The 20,924-nt window shown below is 41.8% G+C and overlaps 1 protein-coding gene across 11 annotated transcripts in view; it reads left to right on the plus strand.

The window, feature by feature from the left end:
* The window catches only part of OSBPL3 (oxysterol binding protein like 3), a 182,803-nt gene that overhangs the window by 152,836 nt on the left and 9,043 nt on the right, over positions 1 to 20,924 (plus strand). For all 11 annotated transcript variants that reach the window (XM_057731336.1, XM_057731338.1, XM_057731334.1 and 8 more), the window contains 4 exons: positions 3,329 to 3,392; positions 7,185 to 7,263; positions 8,584 to 8,728; positions 11,635 to 11,779. In XM_057731336.1, coding sequence (XP_057587319.1) covers positions 3,329 to 3,392; positions 7,185 to 7,263; positions 8,584 to 8,728; positions 11,635 to 11,779 — 433 coding nt within the window. The remainder of the gene's footprint in view (positions 1 to 3,328; positions 3,393 to 7,184; positions 7,264 to 8,583; positions 8,729 to 11,634; positions 11,780 to 20,924) is intronic.

The following is a 20,924-nucleotide window of genomic DNA, read 5'->3' on the forward strand; positions in this document are numbered from 1 at the left end:
CATGAGATGGGACCTTAATGGTATGCCAAGGCTCTGGGGAGGGACCAGAGCCTAAATATGAAAGCAGCCATCGAGAAGCAGCTGGGGCATCTCAGGAAACAGCGTTGGATCTGAAGTCAAAGGACCTGGATTTAAAGCACTGCCTTCGTCACTGATGAACTGTATAGCACTGGACAGGTTCTTTCCAGTAAAGAACTGGTTCTTTTCCAGTTCTTTACTGGAAAAAACCTCTGTTTCCTAATTTATAAAATTAAGGGTAATGAAGACAAGGTTACCCTGAGACCTAAGTGGAAATACCACTCATGACAAAAAGTTAAAATTTAATCTCTGCTTCCTCCATACCAGCACATGATCCCGGCACTTGCCATGGGTTATCTTTCTTTAGTTTGCAAAGTCAGTGGTACTAGCCCCGTCTTACACATGAGGTAATTGGGGCCCAGAGGGTTTAAAAACACACTCAAGGTCATACAGCCATTACATGATTTGCACAGCTAGGTTCTAGATCTGCGGGACGCCAGCTCTCCCTCACTCCCCGACACTCAAGCCGTACGTGGCAGAGGCTTCAGAAATGTTTCATGAATAAATACCTGGTGTATGGAAATATATCAAAGAAAAATAAGACATCAATTTAATTTCCCTGGAAAGCTTTATAGACTTCTTAAAAGCCATGTGCACCAAATAAATCATTCCCAAAGGCCTTTTTAAGCCAGAAAGAAATAAGCCAAATCATTGATATTTCAGTGTTGAGACTTATGCATTCAGAAGACATCCCTTCGACCCCATCTACAGGCACTTTGCTAAGCATTGATTCATTAATCTGACACAATCGTTTTAAAAGGTCAAATTTGCATTTTTATGGGACGTATACTTTATGGTATGATAGGGTTTCTTTTATAATTCATGTGGACAGTATATTTGTCCTTGTTTTATAGGATTTTAAATTATTACAGAAGAGATTATAGTTTTTATGTATTGTATTTTACTTTTTTTAAAATTAATTTATTTTATTGGCTATGTTGGGTCTTTTTTACTGTGCGCGGGCTTTCTTTAGTTGTGGTGAGTGGGGGGCTACTCTTCGTTGTGCTGCGCGGGCTCCTCATTGCTGTGGCTTCTCCTGTTGTGGAGCACGGGCTCTAGGTGCATGGGCTTCAGTAGTTGCAGCACATGGGCTCAATAGTTGTGGCTCACGGGCTTAGTTGCTCCTTGGCATGTGGGATCTTCCTGGGGCAGGGATCGAACCCGTGTCCCCTGCATTGGCAGGCAGATTCATAACCACTGAACCACCTAGGAAGCCCTGTATTTTACTTTGATGTTTATATTTGGCCAGACTTATAAAATGCCAAATTCTTGATCAAGTCTGTGATGTTTACATTTTTTACTACATTATCTCTGTGAGAATGAGTATGATCTACTTTATGATAATCTACTTTAAAATATCCCTACATTATGGGACAGGGGAACATTCCATGGCTCTTCTCCCCTCCACTGGGGAGGTGGATAGGGCAGGTGCGGTGAGGAAGGGAGGGCTTGGTGTTGTCTTGCCCTAGTTTAGTTTTATATGATCCTGAGGTTTAAAAGTTACCTCCACTGTTTTCATTGAGAGCTAGTGGAGAAAGAAGGGAAAACAGGGATGTAGTGGTTTGCGATAGAAAATTTCTTCCAGGGGTTGGATTGAATAAGAAGACGTTGAAGGAGAGCAAAGAGCTGCATTTTAGGAATGAGGTTTCTCAGTGTTTGAGATGAGAAGCCCGTGGGCACGGGAGAGGCTCACATTCTCAAGGGGCCTGTGAGAATTACAACCATCCAAGGGACAGTGAATGGGCACCTCCTGCCTCATATTGGATCTGGGGTTTATATTCATCGAGACCTGGAAAATGTCTGCACTGTTGCCGTCTTTGTCCCTGCTTTTCCCTGAGCCCAGCTGATAGCATTGCACTCCCATCGGTTGAACGTGTGTGTGGCGTGACTCACGATGACCCTGTCCCTGCCGTTCTCCACCTGGAGGGGGGCCACAGAGGTGGTTCTCAGACCGTGCCCCTCACTGCGTTCCAGAGTCCCGAGCGAGGCGAGGCGTTGTGGATTGGTCAGCCCCACTTCCTGCCGCACCTGTTCACCTCCAGCAGCGCTCTGAATATTTCCAGCTCTTGATAAGATATGTTTGAAAACAGGGTGTGGCTGCTTAAGGATTTTTTTTTTTTGAAACTTTTTGAAAACCATCTGTAAACCAAAAATGCTGGGTTTTACCTCTACCTCTTCTCTATCAGTGTGTTTAGGAAAGGTTACTTACTGTTCCTTAGTCTTTCTGGGTTCAGTCTGCTCATATGTAATATGATGGCTTTGGCCCAAATACCCTTAATGTAAGATACCTTTGCTAAGAACCAGCTAAGTCAGAGAGGTTTGTGGAAACACCAGGAGCAGCATTATTCTGGTTTTACTGGTACTGGATTATGCTAACAGCACATATACTGCGCTCGTGCCTTGAGTGTTTCTGAGACAAGGAGGAAATCTGGGGAGTCATTTTCTCTTTTGCTTCTTCATTAGTGAATGAAACCGAAGTAATGGCCCCAGTGACAAAGAGCGAGGAAATGAGCCCGCCTCTGTTACATGGGGCGCTCCTTTCTAGAACGTAATTGCGTATTTACTCAAGACATTTTTAGGAACAAAAAGTGGACAAAAATGAACAAATACTTTTTTTCAGCAGTCGACTAACATTTCTTCAATAATTGTTTAGCTCTTTTTTTTAAAAAATAAAAACATTATTTAAAAAAAAAACTATCTTGGATTGGTCTTCTCATCAGTGATTTAAAAAGTGGCTGGACTTTGTGATGCAGAGTTTTCAAAAGAGTAAAGTCTGCTGAGTCAAAGAGCATCTTTGTGGCGCTTAGAAATATTTACTTAACATTTAAAAGGATTTCCTATTTGACATATTAATGAAAACATTTACGGGTACTTTCAGAATAGCATTGATTTTGACCTTGGTAGCTAATGTCAGATTAGATGATTCATAAGTGGGCAGCCCTTGCATCTCTGCTTTGGTTTTCACTCTTTCATAACACATCTCTACCATCATCACTCACCACTTGGCTGCTTTTTCCCCAGGCTGCCAGAGGCTTCCATTCACAGGCTTTTTCCTGATGAATTTGGGCAAGACAGAGCTGACTGTGTCAGGAGCACCCTCTTGAGGACAGACTTGTTGAAGGGAAACTAAACAAGTTTCCATTCAGTTAGGTGCTGCAGTTGTGTTACATATCAGTGCAGGGGCCAAAGAATGGATTTCATGAGACACGAAAGTTAATTTTTTGTTTTTTTTCGCTTTTTTTTCTATCAGGTCAGCCACCATCCACCTATCTCTGCATGTCACGCTGAGTCTGGAAATTTTGTTTTCTGGCAAGGTAATGTGCTAATACATTTGACTTCTGTCATTTTATGTAATGTTATAATTTATTTTATTCAGGAACTACTGCAAATGCTTAAGATCAAAAGTGGGCCCTGGACTTGGGCCTTGTTGGAAGAAACTGTACCACTCGATGTTCTTGCCTCTCATCTCTGAACAATAACTGCCATTTGTCGACGTCATAATTCAAGATCCTGGAGGATAATTTAGTTGTTCCCTTCCTTAAAGATGGTGGTGGCCCAGACTCGGTCTTTGTCTGGGCCACCACCACTGTTTATTCCTGTAATTTTTCTTTTATCGCATTCCACAGCCATTTGAAATGCCTCATTGTATTTCAAGAGAGATTAAATATTTACAGTTATTTATCAGGCTCTAGACAGCAGAGGGTTCTTTTACTTTTGAAAGCTTTAAGTTTTATTTCTGGAATTTTACATTGCTGACTTTTTTTCAGTTTGGGGGTTGTTCTTATACTCAGTTTATTATATTTTGAATTTGGGAAGGGATGGGTTGCTCTCAAGAATAAATAAGGCTGCAGATATTTCCTAAATGGATTAAGTAATTTTGTTAACTTATTTATTCTAAAGTCAGGGTGCTGTAGAAAGAAAAGCTGAGCATCTCAGGTTTTTGAACAATGAGCACTCATCAGTTATTTTTTTTTTAATTAATTAATTTATTTATTATTTTTTCGGTGGTACACCAAGTTCAATCAACTGTGTTTATACACATATCCCCGTATTCCCTCCCTTCCTTGACTCCCCCTCCCCGAGTCCCCGCCACCCTCCCTGCCCCAGTCCTCTAAGGCATCTTCCATCCTCGAGTTGGACTCCCTTTGTTATACAACAACTTCCCACTGACTATCTGTTGTACAGTTGGTAGTATATATATGTCTGTGCTACTGTCTCGCTTCGTCTCAGCTTCCCCTTCACCCCCCGCCCCCTCCCAAACCTCGAGTTCTCCAGTCCATTCTCTGTATCTGCTTCCTTGTTCTTGTCACTGAGTTCATCAGTACCCTTTTTAGATTCCGTATATGTGAGTTAGCATACAATATTTGTCTTTCTCTTTCTGACTTACTTCACTCTGTATGACAGACTGTAGTTCTATCCACCTCATGACATATAGCTCCATCTCATCCCTTTTTATAGCTGAGTAATAATCCATTGTATATATATGCCACATCTTCTTTATCCATTCATTTGTTGATGGGCATTTAGGTTGCTTCCATGTCCTGGCTATTGTAAATAGTGCTGCAATAAACATTATGGTACAAGATTCTTTTGGGATTGTGGTTTTCTTTGGGTATATGCCCAGGAGTGGGATTACTGGGTCATATGGTAGTTCTATTTGTAGTTTCTTAAGGAACCTCCAAATTGTTTTCCATAGTGGCTGTACCAACTTACATTCCCACCAACAGTGCAAGAGAGTTCCCTTTTCTCCACACCCTCTCCAACATTTGTTGTTTCCAGATTTTGTGAACTCATCAGTTATTTAAAAGATGTTTCTCTGCTAACTGGTTAACACCTGATTTGCCACATTGCATTTTTCAAATGCATCTATAAAATTTAAAAGATAAGAAAGAGTATTTTGTGAAAAATTTCTCTCCCCCATCCCAGTTCACGGCCATCCAATGTCTCACTCTGGAGGCAATATTACCAGTTTAGGTTACAAGTACTGTGGTTTCCTTTCTGAATATTTGCTACTAAAGTTTAGAATTGAAGCTTGATTGGAGACTTCTCTTTCACCAAAATCTTTTGGAAATAACTCCCATAAGATCTCTAACCTCCTAATTGCTGTGTCATTGACCTTGTAAGTACTTTATTATTATTGTTATATATTATGTAATGGGAGGGGTCTCTTTCAAGTACTTCCTGTGTGCTCCTTACATCAATAGCAGTTTTTTCTTCAGCTCCCTTCTCTACTTCCTCATCAGCCTTTTCCTGGGCAATCCCACCTCTCCATAAGCCCATGACTGCCAAATCTTGCTTTTTTTTTTAAATCCAATTTGACATTTTTTTTGCCTTTTAATTAGGTTGTTTAGATCATTTACATTTATTGTGATTATCGACAGAGTTGGTTTAAATCTGGCCTCTTATTATCTATTTTCTGTTTGTTGCATCTGTTCTTTGTTCCCCTTTTCCTCTTTTTTTTACCTTGTTTTGGATTAATTATTTTCTATGATTCCATTGTATATCTTTTGCTGCCTTGTTAGCTATAACTCTTTTTCCATTTTTTAGTTGTTACTTTAGGGTTCATATTATGTGTCTTTAACATATCACAGTCTCTTTTCAGGTGATATTATGCCACTTAACATAAAGCAAAAGAAACCTACAAAAGTGTACTTCTATTTCCCCTTCCCCAAACTTTGCTATTTTGGACAAACATTTTACTTATGTATGTTATAAATCCTGTCATACGTTATTACTGATTTGCTTTAAACAACCAGTTATCTTTATTTTGGAGTAACAACTTATTGAGATATAATTTATGTGCTATACAACTCACCTAATTAAAAGGTACAAGTCAGTGGTTTTTAATATATTCACAGAGTTGTACAATCACTACAATTAATTTTAGGACATCTTCATTACTCCAAAAAGAAACCTCTTTCCCCACCTTTTAATGGCTCCCTGCCACCTTCCAATTTCCACCAACCTCTTCCATCCTTAGGCAACCACTGATCTTTTTGTCCCTATAGATTTGCCTATTCTAGACATGTCATGTAAATAGAATCATGTAATATGTGCCCAGGAGCTTCTTGGTCCCAGTCCACCTCTCTCCTGGGCCATGGCCATGACCCCCTACTGGCATCCCTGTGTTCACCTTTGCTCCCCTATGGTGTGTGTATTGTCACCCAGCAGCCAGAGGAATCGTCTGCCTCTGCCCTTCTCTTCCTGTTCCCTGTCTGTCTCTCGGATGGCACCACCATTTGTGCAAGTTGGAAAAATCTGAAATCATCCACAGATTCTCCCCGTTTTTCACAATCTGCATCTAATTTGCCTCCCGGTTCTATTTCTGCTTCTTTAATGGTTCTAGGATCATTCCCTTCTCCTCCATCCCTACCACCACTGTCTTGGTTCACTTCATCCTCGTTTATCCCTTGACCATACAGGTCACCTACTTCTCATCTCTCCTGCTCCTGTTCCATTCTCCATACTGCTGCTAATTATCTTGGCAAAGTCTGTATCTAATCACATCAATTCTCTGTCTAAACAAACATCTTATTTCCCCTCGTGGACCCAAATCAGACTTCTTAGCCAAGCTTGTAGAACCCGCTGCTTTTTGTACTCAAGCTGTCTTTCTATTTTTCTATCTAACAATCTGAGATCCGTAGGATAGAATCACAGCCACTTCTCTCACATCTCTCATGTCTTCTGCCTTAAACTGCTTTTTCTCTGCCTGGTGAACCCCTGCTTATTCTTCCAAGCGCAGCTTAAGTGGCCCCTTCAGACAAGCCTCTTCTGATGCCTTCCCCAAGCATGTTGGTCATTCCTTTTTCTCTGGTTCCATTTCACCTTACAGCATACTCAGTTATGGCCCGTGGCTCTCTGGGGTGCCTTACTTGTTTTCACTTCTGTATGCCTTTCTCACTGTGAGTTCTTCCAAGGGAGAGACTTTATAATTTTAATTTCTCTGATTCTGTTCCAGATACTCAATTGCTACTATTGAATAATAATGAATTTTATTATGAAGAGATTGTCCTATATTGTGATTGATCATTTATCCAGCCAAAGAACTCGTTAATCTACTTAGCTCTCCTGATAAATATGTAATATCTGGTATTATTTCATTTCAGATGTGAGATGGAAAAACAAATTCTGGGGCAAATCCATGGAAATTGTTCCCATTGGCACAACCCATGTGACTCTGCCAGCGTAAGTTCTCCTTCTATGGTTAGGAACTTTATAGAATTTAGGGCGAAGGTTTAGGAACAGGATGCCCACTGTCCCGTGTGGTGCCGAGTGTATATTTTTTCTTTTAATATGTTTGACACTAGCTTAAAATAGTCTTCATTTTGACAATCTCACGTTTTCATTTTCTCTAATGGAAATGATTCCTGGATACCAACGTTCTCTGAATAGAGGCTTTAAAAAAAATTCAGGGATTATTAATACTTACTCATAAAGCAAGATGGTAATGATTATGGCCTCTGGAACTGGGCTACCGGGACTCGTGCTCACGTGGCTACTTACTAGTTGCAAATCCTTGGGCAGGTTACTTAACCTTTCTGATCACCAGTTCCCCCATCTATGAAACAGGGATAGTAAACCATCTACTTCCTAAGAATGTTGTGAAGATTAAGCAGATATGGAAAGCACTTAAAATAGTACTTGGCGGATAGTATGTGCCATTTAAGTGTTTGGGCTTTTTACCATTATCCTCATAATTATTATTTAACTCTGTAAGTCGTATCTCAATACTTTCTCATTATAAAAGATTTAAGATATATGTATCTTAAGATTTATCTGTAAAATACATATGTATGTGTGTGTATATACAGGCACACCTCGGAGATACTGAGGGTTTGGTTCCCACTGCAATAAAGCAAATATTACAATATAGTGAGTCACATGAATTTTGTGGTTTCCCATTGCTTATGAAAGTTGTGTTTTATGTACTGCATAGACGTGAAGTGAGCAAATGCTGTTGGAAAAATGCTGCCAATAGACTTGCTCTACACAGGGTTGCCACAAACCTTCAACTTGTAAAAAACGCAATAAAACGAAGTCTGCCTGTATACCTGTGTGCTTACTTATGCACATCTACACGTGTATATAGATAACTGTTGTGTGCATGTGTGTGCCTGTATGTACATATGTGTGTGTGTGCATATATGTGTACGTGTGTAGAGAGCACACTGTGGGAAACCCCCCCACCCTCCCTTTGCCACTCTCCTTTTGTAGTCTGGTGACTTTAGACACGTCTTCTTGGCTTAGTTTCCTCCTCTGTCAACGGACGGAGTGGGTTGTTCCAGCTTCAGGCGGAGCCTCTGGCAGCCTCCAGGGTCTGACCTTCACCCCTGCCTCCTGGGAGGATGAAAGCTCGTCGATCGCCCAGCACGGCTTGATCGGTGTTGGTTCCACAAGTGAAGGACGAGTAGTGCATCACGGGCCTCGTGTTTTACGTAGCCGTGTGTGTCTGCATTTGCTGCTGGCTCCTCTGGAAGTTGTTACTTTCACTTTTTTCTCCTATAGTTTCGGAGATCATTTCGAGTGGAACAAAGTGACCTCTTGCATCCATAACATCTTAAGCGGGCAGAGGTGGATCGAGCACTATGGAGAGATTGTCATCAAGAACCTGAACAACGATTCCTGCCACTGCAAAGTGAACTTTATAAAGGTAACCTGGGCGGCCTGTGAGCTCTGGCCCTGGACAGGCCTTGGCGGAGCTGGGCCTCAGGGCACAGGGTGACTTGGGGAATTTTTCACCTTCACTTTTGTGCCAGTAGACAAGCAGTGCCAGGGGCCCCCTGGTCGCAGCCCCACCTCCCTCACCTGGACCAGGGCCATGGCCCTCCTGGCCTCCTTCCTTCCCGCTTTACTCCCCTATGGTCTGTCCTCAGTGTGGCAGCCAGAGGGACCCTGCTGAAACGTAAGTCATCGTGTTACACTGTGGATGAGCCGTGAACACATGATGCTAAGTGAAATAATCCAGACACAAAGGACAGATATGATTCCATTTCTATGGAGCAGCCAAGTTCACAGCCACAAGAAGTAGAATGGTGGTTGCCAAGGGCTGGGGACAGGAGGGACTGGGGAGTCATTATTGAATGGGTACAGAGCCTCAGTTGGGGAAGATGAAAAGTTCTGGAGATATATAAGGCAGTGGCTACACAACACTGTGAATGTACTTAATGCCACTCAATTGTACACTTAGAAATGGTTAAAATAGTGAACATTGTGTTATATATGTTTTACCACAATTTTTAAAAATGCAAGTCAAGCCATATTTGACCAAAATCCTCTGACAGCTTCTGTCTTTCTCAGGGTAAAAGCCTGCATCCTTCCAGTGGCCCATGAGACCGTACGGAATCTGCACTACCTGCCCCCCAGCCAACGCACACCCCCCCCACCCTCATTCCTCTTCAGCCTCAACTCCTGCCGCCCCTAGTCCCCTTCCTTCCTCACTGTCCTTGAGCTGCACTGTCCTTCTTTCTCTCTCTCCATTTCCTTCTGCTGGGGCCCCTCTCCCCAGGTCCTTCCATCTGCCTTGTTAGTCCCCCTCTTTCATACCCCGTTTTCTTCCAAGTGTTCATTACTGTCTGCAGTTAGCTTGCTCGCTGCTGCTTTACTTGCTTATTTTCTGTTCCTCACACCCTCCTTGCCATTCCTGACTCCAGAAAGGCAGAAGCCTGGTCTGCCTTGCCCGCTGCTGTGGCCAGTGCATGGCAGTAGTGCCCGGCACACAGCAGAGTCTCGTGAACATTCACAGGATAAATGAACAGATCCTGGAATGGTCCACTTACTGTTCCAACTTTCCACCTGCCTTGATTTGAGCCCTTCTCCCCAACTTCTCTTCCTCCTGAAATTTCCTTTTGCCCTTATAAATCTCACATATACAAAATGGCCTTAAAGTGTTTCCCTCATCAAAGAATATTTGCATTTAATTAAGATCAAAATCATAAGCCAAGAGGTTAGGTTCTAATTCTGAAATTTCACGCGGTATCTCTCCGCACCATCTGTAGCAGGTGGGAGACATTATGGAGAGGTTGGGGGGGTCTTTATTATATTATGTAAGTCAAACGGGTTGTAGATGGACATAAAGCTGGTAGTGATTTGGCATAAAATAAAAGTGACCCTGCCTTGAAAGCTTCATCTAAGCTCTCTACAAAAAGAAGCAGAGGTAGCCTGGAGCAGGGATATATATCTGGGAGATAGGTAGGTAGGTAGGCAGGCAGGCAGGCAGGCAGGCAGGCAGGCAGGCAGGCAGGCAGGCAGGCAGGCAGGCAGGCAGGCAGACAGACCGACCGACCCAGGTGAAAGCCACCTTCTTCTCAGAATTTCCCCCAAGGAAATGTGTTCCGCTCCAATTTCTAGCATCCACTTGGTGTTTATCCACTGAGGACCAGGGAACAGATTTTTATAGCTATGAGAGATGAAAGGAATTAGAACACTGGATGTGCCTCAGGTGTTGAAGGAGAACCTGAAAGCAGGTGCAGGCATTACCTGTGGACCATGACTGCCTCCCTCTGTGGCTCCCCATCATTGGGCTTGTTGGCACATGTCTCTAAAGGGGAAATCTGACTCCTGTTTTAGAATAAACTTACAAGCCTGGACAGTAATGGTTTCCCTTTTCACCCATCTTTACGTGACTAGAGAACTCACTTGTGTATTCCTGATTCCGCTCTGAGATACGGCTGTACTCTGCCCTTCCGCCCATGTTTACCACAGATTTGGAGTGGGGAAGCCAGTCCACCAGATATAGCCTGGAAATGTCACTCAACTTTATTGGTTTCCATATATGGATTCTGTTTTGGCTGAAAATAGTAGTAAGATTTTTTTTTTTTTTAAATTTATGGAATAATGCCTTCTGGTCTTTTGCAGAGATTTCTTAGAGCAGCCAGGGAATTGGGAGAATCGAAAAAAAATCAACTTTAGGGAGTTAGAGCTCCCTCTGCTGGCTGCAGTATGCTACTGTATATGTAAAACCCAGAAGGCTGAGCCAAGCTGAGCTGGTCGAAGACCAGGACCAGCTCATAGTGGGAACATAGGTTGCATAAGGTTCCTGTAAGTTAGGTGAACAGATCTGGTTTGGAGGGAAAACTAATAGGAAAAGCTGAAAATTGACTGGTTTACGAACTTGGTTAAAAAAATACGTTGGTTTACAAAGGATTTTCTAGTTCCTTCAGAGAAAAAATAATGAGTTACAGTTCTTCTAAATTGCAATAGTCAGAGCTCCAGTGATAGCCAGGAAACAGCTGTTCCAGAGGGGGCTTAAGGGCCAGCCCCTACTTGGTGGATGTGTGAGATCTGAGCTTTTCCTTTCTACTTTTGCATATAGTGAAAGTAAAACAAAAACTGTGTCTTACACAAATGTTGGTGGTTAAGTTACGAACTATAAAATGATGGCTTTTTAATTTTCATTAAATAATTAAAAGTATGATTAAAAAAAACAGAACCAGCAAACCATAAGCAGCAAAGAAACATTCTCATGGTACTTTTTCTTTCTCCTTTTTTGTTTTCCCTTAATATCTGTAATAAATTGACCCCAAAACACTAAACAGATGACTCTCATTTGACTCCTAGGCAAAATACTGGAGCACTAACGCTCATGAGATTGAAGGTACGGTATTTGACAAGAGTGGAAAAGCAGTGCATCGACTATTTGGGAAATGGCATGAAAGCATCTACTGCGGTGGCTCCTCCTCATCTGCCTGTATCTGGAGAGCGAGTTAGTATCTGGGTTCATCAGCCCCAAGCAAAGGGAGGCGGGGCATGGCCAGAGGAACCGCATGTGGGTGGGCGTCTGTGTCCATTCGGTGTGTCCAGCCTCTACCTGCTTTGAACTAAGTTGGAGCTACTGGCCCTTCTTGCTTTTCTTTTTTTTTTCCTACACTTTATTTATTTATTTATTTTAAAGAAGTTTTATTGAGATACAGTTAACATACAATAAACTGCATATATTTAGTGTACAATTTGGTATCCAATCTCCCAATTCATTCCCCCCCCCAACCCTCCCCGCTTTCCCCACTTGGTGTGCATATGTTTGTTCTCTACATCTGTGTCTCTGTTTCTGCCTTGCAAACTGGTTGATCTGTACCATTTTTCTATAGTCCACATATATGTGTTAATATACAATATTTGTTTTTCTCTTTCTGACTCACATCACTCTGTATGACAGTCTCTAGGTCCATCCGTGTCTCTACAAATGTCCCAGTTTCATTGCTTTTTACAGCTGAGTCATATTCCATTGTATATATGTACCACATCTTTTTTATCCATTCATCTGTTGATGGACATTTAGGTTGCTTCCATGTCCTGGCTATTGTAAATAGTGCTGCAATAAACATTGGAGTGCATGTGTCTTTTTGAATGATGGTGTTCTCTGGGTATATGCCCAGCAGTGGGATTGCTGGGTCATATGGTAGTTCTATTTCTAGTTTTGCAAGGAACCTCCATACTGTTCTCCATAGTGGCTGTATCAATTTACATTCCCACCAACCGTGCAAGAGGGTTCCCTTTTCTCCATACCCTCTCCAGCATTTACTGTTTGTAGATTTTCTGATGATGCCCATTCTAAATGGTGTGAGGTGATACCTCATTGTAGTTTTGATTTGCATTTCTCTAATAATGAGTGATGTTGAGCAGCTTTTCATGTGCCTCTTGGCCATCCGTATGTCTTCTTTGAAGAAACGCCTATTTAGGTCTTCTGCCCATTTTTTGATTGGGTTGTTTGTTTTTTTGATATTGAGCTGGATAAACTGATTATATATTTTGGAGATTAATCCTATTTCTGTTCATTGGTTTGCGAATACTTTCTCCCATTCTGAGGGTTGTCTTTTCGTTTTCCTTATAGCTTCCTTTGCTGTGCAAAAGCTTTGAAGTTTCATTAGGTCCCACTTATTTATTTTTGTTTTTATTTCCATTACTCTAGGGGGTGGATCAAAAAAGATCTTGCTGTGATTTATATTGAAGAGAGTTCTTCCTATGTTTTCCTCTAGGAGTTTTATAGTGTCTGGCCTTACCTTTAGGTCTTTAATCCATTTTGAGTTTATTTTTGTGTATGTGTTAAAGAGTGTTCTAATTTCATTCTTTTACATGTAGCTGACCAATTTTCCCAGCACCACTTATTGAAGAGGCTGCCTTTTCTCCACTGCATATCCTTGCCTCCTTTGTCATAGATTAGTTGACCGTAGTTTATCTCTGGGCTTTCTATCCTGTTCCATTGATCTATATTTCTGTTTTTGTGCCGGTACCATACTGTCTTGATCACTGTAGCCTTGTAGTATAGCCTGAAGTCAGGAAGCCTGATTCCACCAACTCCATCTTTTCTTCTCAAGATTGCTTTGGCTATTCGGGATCTTTTGCATTTCCATACAAATCGTAAAATTTCTTGTTCTAATTCTGTGAAAAATGCCATTGGTAATTTGATAGGGATTGCATTGAATCTGTAAATTGCTTTGGGTGGTATAGTCATTTTCACAATGTTGATTCTTCCAATCCAAGAACATGGTATGTCCCTCCATCTGTTTGTGTCGTCTTTGATTTCTTTCATTAGTGTCTTATAGTTTTCTGAGTACAGGTCTCTTACCTCCTTGGTGAGATTTATTCCTAGGTATTTTATTCTTTTGTTGCAATGGTGAATGGGATTGTTTCCTTAATTTCTCTTTCTGATCTTTCATTGTTGGTGTATAGAAATGCAAGAGATTTCTTTACCGAATTCATTGATTAGCTCAAGTAGTTTTTTGGTGGCATCTTTAGGATTTTCTATGTATAGTATCATGTCATCTGCCAACAGTGACAGTTTTATTTCTTCTTTTCCAATTTGGATTCCTTTTATTTCTTTTTCTCCTCTGATTGCTGCGGCAAGGACTTCCAAAACTGTGTTGGATAGTAGTGGTGAGAGTGGACATTCTTGTCTTGTTCCTGATCTTAGAGGGAATGCTTTCAGTTTTTCACCATTGAGAATGATGTTTGCTGTGGGTTTGTCATGTATGGCCTTTATTATGTTGAGGTAGGTTCCCTCTATGCCCACCTTCTGGAGAGTTTTTATCATAAATGGGTGTTGAATTTTGTCAAAAGCTTTTTCTGCAACTATTGAGATGATCATGTGGTTTTTATCCTTCATTTTGTTAATATGGTGTGTCACATTGATTGATTTGCATATATTGAAGAATCCTTGCATTCCAGGGATAAACCCCACTTGATCATGATGTGTGATCCTTTTAATGTGCTGTTGGATTCTGTTGGCTAGTATTTTGTTGAGGATTTTTGCATCTAAATTCATCAGTGATATTGGTCTGTGGTTTTCTTTTTTTGTAGTATCTTTGTCTGGTTTTGGTATCAGGGTGATGGTGACCTCATAGAATGAGTTTGGCAGTGTTCCTCCCTCTGCAATTTTTTGGAAGAGCTTGAGAGGATGGGTGTTAGCTCTTCCCTAAATGTTTGATAAAATTCACTTGTGAATCCATCTGGTCCTGGACTTTTGTTTATTGGGAGATTTTAAATCACAGTTTCAATTTCTTTACTTGTGATTGGTCTGTTCATATTTTCTATGTCTTCCTGATTCAGTCTTGGAAGGTTATACCTTTCTAAGAATCTGTCCATTTCATCCAGGTTGTCCATTTTATTGGCATATAGTTGCTTGTAGTAATCTCTTATGGTGCTTTTTATTTCTGCGGTGTCCGTTGTAACTTCTTCTGTTTCATTTCTAATTTTACTGATTTGAGTCCTCTCCCTCTTTTTCTTGATGAGTCTTGCTAGAGGTTTATCAATTTTATTTATCTTCTCAAAGAACCAGCTTTTAGTTTTATTGATTTTTACTATTGTTTTCTTTGTCTCTATTTCATTTTTTTCTGCTCTGACCTTTATGATTTCTCTCCATCTACTCACTTTGGGTTTTGTTTGCTCTTCTTTCTCTAGTTTCTTCAGATGTAAGGTTAGATTGTTTATTTGGGATTTTTCTTGTTTCTTGAGGTAGGATTGTATCGCTGTAAACTCCCTCTTAGAACTGCCTTTGCTGCATCCCATAGGTTTTGGATCATTGTGTTTTCATTGTCATTTGTTTCTAGGTATTTTTTGATTTCCTCTTTGATTTCTTCAGTGATCTGTTGGTTATTTCGTAGTGTATTGTTTAGCCTCCATGTGTTTGTGTTTTTTACAGTTTTTTTCCTGTAATTGATTTCTAATCTCATAGTGTTGTGGTCAGAAAAGATTCCTGATACAATTTCAATTTTCTTGAATTTACCAAGGCTTGATTTATGACCCAAAATGTGATCTATCCTGGAGAGTGTTCCATGTGCACTTGAGAAGAATGTGTAATCTGCTGTTTTTGGATGTAATGTCCTATAGATATCTATTAAATCCAGCTGATTTATTGTGTCATTTAAAGCTAGTGTTTCCTTACTAATTTTCTGTCTGGATGATTTGTCCATTGGTGTAAGTGGGGTGTTAACGTCCCGCACTATGACTGTGCTACTGTCGATGTCCTCTTTCATAGTTGTTAGCATTTGCCTTATGTATTGAGGTGCTCCTATATTGGGTGCATAGATATTTATAATTGTTACCTCTTCTTCTTGGATTGATCCCTCAATTTTTATGTAGTGTCCTTTCTTGTCTCTTATAACATTTTTTATTTTAAAGTCTGTTTTATCAGATATGAGTATCACTACTCCAGCTTTCTTTTGATTTTCATTTGCATGGAATATCTTTTTCCATCCCCTCACTTTCAGTCTGCATGTGTCCCTAGGTCTGAAGTGAGTCTCTTGTAGACAGCTTATATGTGGGTCTTGTTTTTGTATCCATTCAGCCAGCCTGTGTCTTTTGGTTGGGGCATTTAGTCCATTTACATTCAAGGTAATTATTGATATGTATGTTCCCATTACCATTTTCTTAATTGTTTTGTTTTTGTTTCTGTAGGTCCTTGTCTTCTCTTCTGTTTCCCACTTAGAGAAGTTCCTTTAGCATTTGTTGTAAGGCTGGCTTAGTGGTGCTGAATTCTCTTAGCTGTTGCTTGTCTGTAAAGCTTTTGATTTCTCCATCGAATCTGAATGAGATCCTTGCTGGGTAGAGTATTCTTGGTTGTAGGTTCTTCCCTTTCATCACTTGAAATATATCATGCCACTCCCTTCTGGCTTGTAGAGTTTCTGCTGAGAAATCAGCTGTTAACCTGATGGGGGTTCTCTTGTGTGTTATTTGTCGTTTTTCCCTTGTTGCTTTTAATAACTTTTCTCTGTCTTTAATTTTTGTCAATTTGACTACTATATGTCTTGGCGTGTTTTCTCCTTGGGTTTATCCTGCCTGGGACTCTCTGTGCTTCCTGGACTTGGGTAGCTATTTCCTTTCCCATGTTAGGGAAGTTTTCAACTATAATCTCTTCCAATATTTTCTCGGGTCCTTTCTCTCTCTCTTCTCCTTCTGGGACCCCTATAATGCGCATGTTGGTGCATTTAACATTGTCCCAGCGGTCTCTTAGGCTGTCTTCAGTTCTTTTCATTCTTTTTTCTTTATTCTTTTCCACATCAGTGATTATCACCATTCTGCCTTCCAGCTCACTTACTCGCCCTTCTGCCTCAGTTAATCTACTATTGGTTCCTTCTAGTATATTTTTCATTTTAGTTATTGTGTTGCATATCTCTGTTTTCTAATTCTTCTAGGTCTTTGGTAAACTTTTCTTGCAACTTTTCGATCTTTGCATCCAGTCTTTTTTCAAAGTCCTGGATCATCTTCACCATCATTATTCGGAATTCTTTTTCTGGAAGGGTGCCTATCTCCTCTTCATTTAGTTGTTTTTCTGGCGTTTTATGTTGTCCCTTCGTCTGGTACAAAGTCTTTTGCCTTTTCATTTTCTCTGTCTTTCTGTGGCTGTGATTTTCAGTTCCACAAGATGAAATACTGCTGATAGTGCTTGATTCTGCTGTCTGCCCTCTTGTGGAGGAAGCTATCTGGGAGGTTCATGGGTGCTTCCTGATGGGAGGGACCCATGGTGGGTTGGGCTGGGTGGGTGGAGCTCAGTAAAACTTTAATCCGATTTGGTGGGTGGAGCTCAGTGAAACTTTAATCTGCTTGCCTGCCAGTGGGTGGGGCTGTGTTCCCACCTTGCTGGTTGTTTTGCCTGAGGCTACCCAGCACTGGAGTTTACAGGCTCTTTGGTGGGGCTAATGGTGGACTCTGGGAGGGTTCACGCCAGTGAGCACTCCCCAGAACCTCTGCTGCTAGTGCCCCTGTCTCCTCGGTGAGCCACAGCTGCCCCCCACCTCTGCAGGCAACCCTCCATCACCAGCAGGTAGGTCTGGTTCAGTCTCCTATGGGGTCACTGCTCCTTCCCTCTGGGTCCTGGTGAGCACACTTTTTTGTGTGCCCTCCAAGAGTGGAGTCTCTGTTTTCCCCAGTCCTGTGGAGGTCCTGCAATCAAATCCTGCTGGCTTTCAAAGTCTGATTCTCTGGGGATTTCTCCTCCTGTTGGTGGACCCCCAGGTTAGGAAGCCTGACATGGGGCTCAGAACCCTCACTTTAGTGGGTGGACTAATGCAGTATAACTGTTCTCCAGCTTGTGAGTCACCCACCCAGCATTTATGGAATTTGATTTTAACGCGATTGCGCCCCTCCTACCGTCTCATTGCGGCTTCTCCTTTGTCTCTTGATGTGGGGTGTTTTGTTTTTTTTTTTTGGTGAGTTCCAGTGTCTTTCTGTCAATGATTGTTCAGCAGTTAGCTGTAATTCTGGTGCTTTTGCAGGAGGGAGCGCATGTCTTCCTGCTCTGCCATCTTGATTCTACCCTCTGCTGGCCCGTCTTTCGTTCACCTCGTTACATCTCAGACTTCTCCTCATGCTCATCAACATTACCTCTGTTGGGCTGATAGGTCCTGGGTTCTTAATCCCAGAACAAAGCCATTTCTAATCCGTGGTCACTCTGTCTTCCAGTCAACACACATCATTCCTTTGCCTATCCTGGGCACTAAGAATGACTATCAGTGAAGTACAAGAAGTCATTCTAGAGTAAAGATAAAGGGAAAACTGTTACTGGAAGACAGAGTGCCCTACAAGAGTTAGGGGTCTCCTAGATTCTCCCAATACCGTAAGCTACTCCAGTCTCCCCTGTAATTCTAGAAGGATGCTAAGTGCTTGAAGCAGCTGGGGGGAAAGGGGGTAAGGAAGCCAAACCTTCATAACATGTCTCCGCAGCAAATATTTTAAGACTTTAGTCCATCTTCCAATCTGATATCTTTCCAAGTCATGGTCATACTATAAAACCATTGTTCTGAGAGAACACCATTATGATGCTTTAGGCTGATCAAAATAAAACAGAAAAACAACAACAACAAAGCAAAATCATTCTAATAGTGGATTAAAGCATTAGGATGTGTGCTATTACTTAACAAGAAGGGTGGTGGGGGTGCGGTGCCCACAGGGTTGTTACACAGGCAGCTTCCCTGTGTCAAGAACACAGGTCACTGAGGGCCCATCTTTCACTCCCAGTATGGTGGTGATGTTTCTTCCCATGCAAAATGGTTGTCTCCATTCAGTATCATATCCCTGTGTGACAGCTCACTAAGCAGGGGAGAAGGGGGCACCGAAGAGCTTTCTTCTGTGGTAACTCTCTTTTCTCAGGAATGAGATATTCCCGAGGATCCCCCAGCACATGTGTCTTCATATCTTGTCAACCCAAAGTGGGTCCAAACCCATCCTGTAACTGATCCTGGGCAACTGGGTCGGCAGGAGAGATTCAGATGAGTTTAGATTCATCCCCTAGGGAGGGCATGGTGACACCTGAACAGATAAGTTTGCCATTAGAAGTAAGAAAGGGGGGTGACTGTAGAGTAGGCAAGCAACAATGTCTCTTTCAACGGGGAGCAGCCGCGTCTTCCACCGATGCAGAGGTTGCCACGGAGCTGGAATGAACTGGCACCGTGGCCGCCTTCCTAGCTTCAGAAGTTCAGAGGTGCGCATGACATTTTGTGAGTGACACATTCGCTCTCCTTTGCTTAAAGAGAATGTATCACAGACGAGAGCTACCATCTGCTCTGGGTGTTGAAGTAATACCTTGGCAGAAGAACACTGTGTAAGCGGTTGTTCTTGTTGTAGTTATTGTTATTCATTGACTTTACGTCTCTGCCTTGGCTGTGAGCATCCCTGGCCTTTCTGCGAGGAAAACCACTGTCTCCACTCTGGTGAATGGGATGGATTTTTGAAGTCACAGTAGGAAGCTTTGCTATTGTTTTTATGTTTAGGATCTACAGAGAACTACAATTAGACAAAATGGACTTCTGAAGCTTCAAAAAATGGGTCTACAGAAAAGTTCATGGAAAGCATTTGTATTTGTATATGTGGACCACTAGAGCTAAGGCTATTAGTGGCTTGTATTAGTCTCTGTTTCATTTATACAATGCATAAATTTGGGTATTTTTTAGCTTGATTTTTAGCTGGAATTAAAGTTAGGGCAGTATTCCTGCATTAATCTGCTTGGGCTGCTATAACAAAATACTACAGACTGGGCGGCTTAAATAGCAGGAATTCATTTTCTCACAGTTCTGGAGGCTGGGTCTGGCAAATTCGAGTTCTGGTGGGAGTCTTCTTCCTGTCTTGGCTGCTAGACCAGGGCCCACTCTTCTGACCTCATTTAGCCTTCATTACTTCCTTAGAGGTCTCATCTCCAAATACAGCCACTCTGGAGGTGGAGCTTCAACGTATGAATTTTGAGAGAACATAAACATACAGTCCATAACATTCTGCCCCTGTCCCCCCAAATCATGTCTTGCTTACATGCAAAATGTATGTATTCCACCCCAACAGCCCCCAAAGGCTTAAGTCATTCTAGCATAAACTCTGAAGTCCAAGGTCTCATCTAAGTAATCGTCTAAATCACGTAGGGGTGAGATTTGAAGTATGGTTCACCCTCTCCAGCTGTGAACCTGTAAAACCAAAACGTCTTTCCAAAATGCGGTGGTGGGATGGGCATGGGATAGACATTCCCATTCCCAAGGGAGAAAGAGGAAAGAAGAAATAAGCAAGTCCAAGACCTAGCACAACAAATACCATTAGATCTAAAAACTGGAGAGCATCCTCTTTGGCTCGATGCCCCAGCTCCCGGGCCCAGTTCCCACATCCCCCAAGGCTCTGGGTGCTGGCCGCCAGGGCATGCTGAAGCTGAACAGCAGCCTGCCCTCGGAGAGGCGGAGGCAGCCTTGCCCCCTGGGCCTGTGTGGTCTGGGCCTGTGGTGGGAGTGGCCGCTGATGATCTCTCAATCACCTTCGGAGTCATTCCTCCCTTTTCTTGACGGACAGTGCCTGCGTGCAGCTGGGTAGCTCTCTGATTCCATCTATAACATAACAATATTCCAACAGCCTTGCTTCATTCAGTCCTGTTTTCTCTGTCCCCTTTGGTTCCAGCTGGCAGTGTTTCTGCCGGTATACTCCCATCTCCATTCCTGGCTTCTGCTGAAATGGCTTAAAATTAAAATATGTAAGATTTGGAGGGGCCAAGGATTAGCGAAAAGAAGAGCAAGAATGGAAGTAAAAAAGAACATTTACTGACCTGTTGCTGTGGATCCAACAGTATTCTAGGTACTAGACAGTTTCAGGAGAATTTAACATCTCTTAAATGAAAAGTGGATTCTCTAGAGTGAGAGTCTTGTTGGTCAGGAAAAATGGACCTAGAATGCTTTTTAACATGTTTATTTTAGTAACAAATTATTTTTATAGTTTAGTTTTTATAGAAACTTATTGGTATTTAGTAAACTTGCTATAGAACCACACAAAGAAGGCCTTATCCTTGTAGGTAGAAAGAAGCTTATAGAGAAGGAAATTTATAGAGGAAAAATTCAGCACCTCTTTGTGAACCAGAATATTTTAATAGAAATGGAAGAGTTTAGAGCTGA

Source organism: Hippopotamus amphibius, chromosome 4, assembly GCF_030028045.1.
Source record: "Hippopotamus amphibius kiboko isolate mHipAmp2 chromosome 4, mHipAmp2.hap2, whole genome shotgun sequence".
NCBI lineage: Eukaryota > Metazoa > Chordata > Mammalia > Artiodactyla > Hippopotamidae > Hippopotamus > Hippopotamus amphibius.